The sequence below is a fragment of the Papaver somniferum genome, chromosome 3 (assembly GCF_003573695.1).
Source record: "Papaver somniferum cultivar HN1 chromosome 3, ASM357369v1, whole genome shotgun sequence".
In the NCBI taxonomy this organism is placed as follows: domain Eukaryota; kingdom Viridiplantae; phylum Streptophyta; class Magnoliopsida; order Ranunculales; family Papaveraceae; genus Papaver; species Papaver somniferum.
In genome coordinates, this window is record NC_039360.1 from 136,292,549 (window position 1) to 136,300,572 (window position 8,024).

At 35.3% G+C, this 8,024-nt stretch overlaps 1 protein-coding gene across 4 annotated transcripts; it reads left to right on the forward strand.

The window, feature by feature from the left end:
- The first annotated feature begins 1,762 nt into the window (after positions 1-1,762).
- LOC113357456 lies at positions 1,763-8,024 on the forward strand. 4 transcript variants are annotated; one of them, XM_026600850.1, is made up of 6 exons: positions 1,763-2,224; positions 2,335-2,383; positions 2,812-2,907; positions 3,621-4,002; positions 4,138-4,448; positions 5,549-8,024. In XM_026600850.1, exons 4-6 carry the CDS (start codon positions 3,633-3,635, stop codon positions 7,409-7,411), a joined length of 2,544 nt encoding a protein of 847 aa, XP_026456635.1. In that variant the 5' UTR covers positions 1,763-2,224; positions 2,335-2,383; positions 2,812-2,907; positions 3,621-3,632; the 3' UTR covers positions 7,412-8,024. The 4 variants fall into 4 exon arrangements, with proteins under 4 accessions (XP_026456635.1, XP_026456631.1, XP_026456634.1 ...); XM_026600846.1 differs by having other exon boundaries at positions 3,621-4,448; XM_026600849.1 differs by having other exon boundaries at positions 3,621-4,448; positions 5,555-8,024.

Below are 8,024 nucleotides of genomic sequence, written 5' to 3' on the forward strand. Positions count from 1 at the left end.
CGGGAGTTTGAAGCAACATGAAATGCTATATATGGTAATAAAAACTTTTCAAAAATTAAGATTCTTTAAGATTTTTTTAGGCTGAATACTTCGTTAAATTAATGATGTTGATCTTTTAAGATTTGTTAATAGTGTAGAAATTCTTTAATCGTGTGATGATAAACAGGAAATGTAATCTCACTGAAACTTCATAAGCAAACAGATATGTTGAGAATTTTAGGTTCATAAGCAAACGGATATGTTGAGAATTTTGGGAAGAGTAATCACCAGAGATTTACTCAGTTTTCGTTCAGGGACCAAGAAAAATTCTGATTTTCCCAAACATTCTTTGAACTAAAAACTCACGGATTGAAGTTACCAAACTAAACACGTTTCAATTGCCAAACTAACCTAAAAAAATTTGTACAGCTGACGGAGATATTTGTGGTATATATATATATATATATGATAGAAATATACATGTAACAAAATATTTACAGTTACCAGATATATCTACGGTTGGTAGAAATACACACATAAAAGAATATTATTTTACAGGTAAAAGTTTTTTTACGGAGACAAATATTTGTGGTTGGTAATATATCAACCTGGCCTTAAGTAAACCCATCAATAATTTCATTGTTGTTACATGTCAGTCCATCATCCTTGCATGCATCATTATGTTATTTACTTATCACTAACATTTAAACCATTACGTTTTTTTCAAATTGGTGAGGAACTTGTGCAAACTTTAATGTTCACGTGTTTCTCTACTTTGTATCGGTATGTGTTGATCTGTCCAGAATGATACAACTGGATAAAGATAAACTAAGAATTTTATATCAATTTAAACAAATACAGATATTAACCTTCACCGGTACGTCTTTGTTCTTAGAAACAAAGGATACTTGTAATCTTGTAGACTAGAATTTTTCCCGCATTGATTAGGTTTATAATTATGATAAATTAGAATTTGCACCAAAAATTTAAATTTAAAACATGCATATCTTCGATTATTTGATATCGAACTTACAAATTTTTGATAATAAAACTAGAAAGAAAAACATAATTGATATGTTGAAGAATTATGGGTTTAATTTATTTTCATTTTTCTTCTATGTTCAAGAAAATTAATAAGGTGCATTGATCTTAGTTTATTTGTTTTTTTTGTTCTAGTAAATTTTGAAGTCTAATTAAGCTCAGAAAGTTCCAACAAATTTATTGTAAACTCCGTCGATAGAATTATAACATTAAAAAAATTTACTAAAAGTTGATGAAGTCGAAACAAGATCTTCATAATAAATCGTCATAATTTTAATATAACCATTCCTTATTCAAAAAAAAAATCTTCATAATTTCGATTATAAACTCACTTGGAATTCGAATATCTACACACAAAACTGGTTGCAAAACTTAAAATATTGTAATCTCGAACATTCAAGGTTAAATTAGCAATTTTAGTACAAAACCACACACAAAATTAGATTAGCAATTTTAATACTAAATCACAACAATTTAACGATAAGATTTAGCTTAGTAAGATTGGATTTTTAGTATTCAAGTTTAACTTACCTATTTATTTTGCTGGAAATGATAAAGATTTTAATTAGTCAAGGAAGGAAAAAAAATGAAAACGAAGAAAAAGACAGAAAAACACAAAAAAGAAAAAGAAAATGACAATAAGAGATTAAAAAGGATAAAGGGCAATTTGGTCAAATAAATAAATAAAACAGTATAACCAGCAGTAAACTAGTAACGAAAATAACGCCTGTGATCACATCTTTTCAAATGATGTGTCCATAAATCAAATCCTCCCCATAAACAAAACAAAACCTCCTGTTGCTGCGCGTAAATCTCCTATCTCTCTCTAGATTTCGTCTCCTTTAGAATCTAAACAGTCTCTCTCGTTTCACTTTTTACTTCTTTCTCTCTCTCTTTGTAGACTCCATCTTCTTCTGGTTTCGTGTGTTTAGACAAGGAAAGGAAACGACTTTGGTTTTCTTTTTTGTTTGTTTGTTTTGAAGACTCTCTTCCTCCATCCTCCATGAATTTGTATACATCAAGAGTTTTAACAAGGCAAACCATTTCTTTCTTTTCTGCGTCTCTTTCCCTCTCTCTATAAAACACTTGGTATATTTTGAGGAGTGAAAAAGTTGACAATCCAATCCAAGGGTCAGAAATATACTTATGCGACCCCATTTTACCCTTCTAACTCATGCTTCCCTTTCGTCGCGTAAAGTTAGAGGTGAAGTAAAAAAAATAATCTTTCATTTTTATCTTCTTAATAACTCTGTTTTGATTGTTTAATATATTTGTTTTGATTGTTTTTGAGTTGTTGTTACTTCAAATTCACAGATCTCTTCTTTCTTCCAAATTTCAGGCTAGCAATTCGACAACTTGAACGGTATGGTTTAATCATCTTTCGAACTGCGTCATGTCAAAGCTTCGTTTTTTTTTCTTCTTCTAGACTTCCTCTTTTGTGTATCCTAATTCCTAACTAAAACTTTCTGCAACTATAGAGAGTTTCATGTATAGTTGTTTACAGAAGTTATCAATGTTGTAAGCATGAACTCATGGTTATTAATATTAATTCTATGTTGTAGCTTATCTAGCCTAATTTTAAAAAACTTATTGTTTTGTACAATTCACCTTATGTGTTTGATAAAATGCCTTAAAGATTTTATTTTTTTTGAAATTGATTGTAGTTTAAGCATTCTATAGGGATTTTGATTAGTGGGTTCTGTTTAAACACAGGTTTATAGTATTGAGACCGTATAATAATTGCTTATTTATGGGTTTAGATGTTAATCGTATTTCTACATTATGTTACAGCCAATAGTTTGAGATTAGAAGTTGAATTGCGGTTGCAATGAGAAGCTGAAGTTAAACTGTGGCAGTTCATACAAGGATTTTAATGATGGATTGAAGGTAATTCTTGATAATATGTGATTTTGTTCCAATAGTTTCTTCTGCAGTAGTAGGGTGCTTTGCTGATTTGTCAGTATTAAGAGCTTATGTTCTTAACTGATAATTAAGACAAGATGAAAATGAACTCACATGAAACTGAGTCTAAGTTTAAGTTTAATGTTTAAGTTTAGTGTATCTCTGATCTTTGTTATGTTTCTGATGGAGTAGTCAAACTTCTTTGCCCCATTTAATCCAATATTAACAGTCGATTTATGTTTTGTTTTAGGCTTAATTAAGTAATACATACTGATTAAGTTCGCAAAGGTTTCTCCTGTTTTCACTAGTCTGAAAATATGAATTAGTTAGCTTTACTTTGATTTATCGGTTAAGGCATAGTGCTTAATTCCTCCTCATTTCTAACTTCGCATGGACTCCTATGGGTGTTGTGTACTCTTTTTGGAAAAACATATTGAGACTTGGTTAATGTACTGGTTTGAGTACGAATTTAAAATACTTAGCTTTGAGAACTACTCAAATGACGCACATTGTTACGAGCGTCAAAATGTTGATAGCTGACTTTGCAGTTTGAACTTAGGAATACAGTTCTGTCTATAAGTTGAAAGTTGTGTACTACAGATGGGCGAACAAGCTTCCGAGATAAATACTTGAGTACTTTAAAATATGTTTCGTTTCTACCATAGATTGTTTAAGTTCTGAATTGTTTTTTCTTTCAGGTCAATTGGTAGATGGATTCTGTCAAAATGGATCACGACGGTGAGCACCTTACTGAAGACACATCTGCCGAGCTTTTGCTTTTTCCAAGGTATGATATCTTCGGGGAACCAGAAGTAGTTCCTCGAGTTGGAGATCAGTACCAGGTGGAAATTCCAGAAAGAGAAAGGGAATCGGACAACTTCAAGAATACCGCATCTCATTTCGAAACAGCTGGTACTAGTCATTCTTCACCAATGAGATTATCCATCCCAGTTATGTGGGTGTATGATCAAGTTGATGATATCAAACTTGAAGGGATAAAATTGCAACGGGCCCCAGATGGTAGAATGGGTGCAAATAGGTCTGAAAGGAAAGCCAGGCACAAATATTCAGACCATAAAGGTATTAAAGCTAAAGTTGAACCTTTTGTGAAATTGGATAGTAGAGAAAATAGTACATTAGCTGGCAACCGGATGGATGCGGATTTACCCTCAATGAATGAGAAATGTGACTTAGTTGCCAAAAATTACTGTCCAGTTCCAGGTTTGGTAAGCAATTCCTGGAGGGATGTTGAGAAGGATAGATTTCTCCTTGGTCTTTATATTTTTGGGAAGAATCTTGTTCAGGTGAAGAAATTTGTTGAAAGTAAACAGATGGGTGATATACAGTCATATTACTACGGGAGATTTTTTAGGTCTGATGCACACCGTCGATGGTCAGAAGGCAGGAAGATAAGAAGCAAAAAATGTGTACACGGGCAAAAGATTTTCACTGGATTGCGGCAACAAGAACTGTTATCACGTTTGCTTCCCCATGTTCCCAAGGAGTGCAGAAATGCTTTCATGGAGGTAATGTCAATATTTAGATTCAAAAGTTTTGCTGGGGAGTATAAATTAAATGATCACTTGGTCACAATTGCAAATAAATTTCCACTCTGCACTTATCTATGTCTTTATGAAATCGTCATGATTGGTTTCCTATATCCCTTAGAAGTACATCAGTGAAAACAATTAGATCTTAACACTTGATAGTTTCATGTAATAATCTTAGAGTTGATTTCATATTGTTGATGCAATCTTTAACTGCTTTCATCTTTCTGAAAATACTTCCCCTAAATCCTCGTGTTCTTGTATCAAAATTGTATTGAGTAATTTTATTTTATGGAGATCCATCATTTCCGAAGCCTTCTCTGCCTCTTAAAGTGGCTAAGCTTATATTTCTCAATGGTTTAGTTTTTGGAATAAATCTTCCACAATAAAATCTTTACTTATTAACGTGTAGCTTCCAGAGTATTCCACCATACCTCGATATGTTTGTCCCTCTGGAAGATTTTAGATTTCTCATCAAATTGTGGGCTTGCGAGCATACATGTGATCTTTGTACTAATATATCTAGTTTTAGTTTGTCTCATCAGATGATGCATCTGGATTTTAGCTACCACGTTTTGCTTTTAGTTTACTTCATTCTCACTAATCACTAGTACTGGTAGCATGCACAAATGCTCTAGCAGATTCAAACTTCAACTTTTCTTTCTTATGGTCATTATTGTTGCATTATCTCGGTATAAAACATATAAGATATTCATAAAATTTTGAATAACAGTTGCAGAGATGCATCCAATTTCGCCTCTCTTGTATATACCAGCGCGATGTTTTTTTTTTTTGCTGAATATACCAGCACGATGTTGATCATCACAGATTATGGTCATTATTGTTGCATTATCTCGGTATCAGGTATCCATAAAATTTCGAATAACAGTTGCAGAGATGCATCCAATTTCGCCTCTCAGTATGTTGATCATCACAGACATAAGTATCACCCTGGCAGAATTTGTCGCCATTTCCGAACATTTATAAGGAGAGAACGTGGTCATGCTCTTATACTTCCTTGCAGAAACCTTTAGAAACATTGTTCAGATAGAGTTGCTTTATATATGTCATTTGCAAAGATGCAGGTGGGGAAGAAATTAACAGATGGTACAATTACGCTCGAGGACTATGTTTCTATGATGAAGGAAACAGTTGGCATAGAAACACTGGTAGAAGCTGTGGGAATCGGCAAGGGTAAGCGAGATTTGACTGGCATTTCAGACTCTGTAAGGAGCAACCAAGCTATCCCTGTTCGTCAAGAAATTCCAACCGGCAAAGAGTGTAACTCTCTTACATCTGCGGACATCCTTAAGTTTTTAAACGGTGATTTCCGTTTAAGCAAAGCTCGGTCTAATGATCTATTTTGGGAAGCCGTTTGGCCCCGTTTACTTGCCAGAGGATGGCACTCTGAGCAACCTAAGTATCAAGGTTATAATAATGGTAACAAGAATTCTTTAGTGTTTCTCATTCCGGATGTTAAGAAGTTCTCAAGAAAACGACATGTGAAAGGAAATCACTATTTTGATTCTGTCACCGACGTTTTGGACAAAGTGGTATCTGATCCAACTCTTCTTGACGTTGAGGTAGAAGAAGCACCTATAGAAGATGACAACAACGAAGCGCATGAGTGGAATCCAGAGATGGATCAGGATATTCATTCAGATCATCAACGCCATTGTTATCTGAAACCGCCGCTTTCAAGTTCTAATTCAGATCTAGTGAAGTTTACTGTTGTGGATACCAGTTTGATAAATGGAGAAAGACCATTCAAGATGAGAGATCTAAGAACCTTACCCGTTGAGACCAATAATGCTTCTACTCCATCAAGTATATCTGGAGAAACTATCGGAGTAAGCTTTAAAGAGCGCCTGGACTATCCAGACTCAGTTGATATGTTGGTTGATGGCACTCAGCAAGATACTGTTACTAGTAGGCCGAGGAAGGGTAACTCTAATGCAGATAATCTAGTTGGTGTTTCAAGGCAGTGTGTGTCGATTAATGGCTCAGTTATTAGCAGTTTTTCCATGGAGAATCACGAGTTTCAGTATGCTGCAGTTAATGACAACCAGCATGTGGGGAAGATGTCGAGGTGTATATTACAAAAGAGAGCAAAATCTGGAGAGTCAAACTCTAGTGTTCCAGTGAAGAAACGAAAAAAAATAGGTCCTCGTGCTAAAAAAGAGAGAAGCTTGAGTACAAATAACATATCTACACATTTTGGAGTAAAAGAAGAGGAGCCCTCTTCCAATTTAGACTCACCTGACGCCTGTGAACATATGGTTCCTGAAGTATATCCATTTCAAGATAAAGTATCGTCTGGTTCTTCAACTAAAGAAGACCGACATGATAGCAATGAAAAGCTAGGCAGTCGGAGAGCTGAACAGCGGCCTATGATCGATCTAAATGCACTACCAGAATATGAAGATAGTGATCCCTTCTTCATGGAGGAGGGGGATTTCCATTGCGATGAAAGTACGAAGGGTTTGTCTCTTCCAGCTGAAGTAATCCAACCAGAGGATCTTCAAACGTCAGTGAGAACCTCAAATGGTATCTCTAGTGCTGAGGATCAGCCTACTCTTAATGCCCGCCGACAGAGTTCAAGAAATCGACCGCTAACCGCAAAAGCATTGGAAGCTCTGGCTGGTGGGTACATAACCACAAATAGGAAATCAAGGGACAAGAAATCTGTGTCAAGAGATAACTCATTTACAAGGCCCTCTCCTCGAGTCCGTGCAAAGGGTTGTGTTGCTGCAGGGAGTGCCAATACCAAGGTGGATGAGAGGGTTGAGGAAGCATGCAGTAGTAACACTGACATGCTTAGGGAATCCCGTATTCGGTCTGAAATAGAAGGATGTGATGAGTTAATGTTGAGCTTGAGCTTGAGCCTGAAACTTCCCTATCATTCTGAAATTTTTGCTGAAAGATACAATCAACCTGGCTAGGGAGTAGGGACCAACTTGCTGTTCTTTGCTCTCAAGGGTTTTCTTTCAGGATGTCAGGTTGTTTCTATATAAGAGTGAGATCAGATTAACTAGTCAAAATACCCATGGACATAAATCAGGTTCGCCATTAAAAAAACAGCACATTTTAATCGTGTTGCGCATTAAAACACAACAGTTGTCTATGGCTTTTTCTTACATTGTTGATTTTATTGACGGCGGTCGGTTCGTGGATGTACATTGGTAAAGGTCAGGGATTTTGGATTACAGAAAGGAGTAACTAGTCATAGAATCTCTGTTGAAGTCGTTATTGACAAGCAAGCATGAAGCTTGGGTCCTTCACATATTTTAATTTCTCTAATGAGAGGGTATCCAGTCCCAAGTAAAGAAACAACCACCAATCTCGACCGAGACGAGAAAGACGGATAATACAGAATTACAGCATGAGGTAATAATCAACATTCTGATTGCCTCTTTCTTTTGCTTTGCCCTTCTCTTTTTGGGTTGAAACCATGACAGATAAACATGTAAGTGGTATATCCACAACTATTATCAGATACTGCACTGATGTAATGAATAGATATTACTACCTGTGATGATTCTTCTTAAGACTTCA

Bases quoted from the DNA above. Each gene is read 5' to 3' on its own strand.
- LOC113357456 (XM_026600846.1), top strand. From the start codon at position 3,633: ATGGATTCTGTCAAAATGGATCACGACGGTGAGCACCTTACTGAAGAC. The intron at 4,449-5,548 runs GTAATGTCAATA...TCATTTGCAAAG, and splicing joins GCAGAAATGCTTTCATGGAG to ATGCAGGTGGGGAAGAAATT.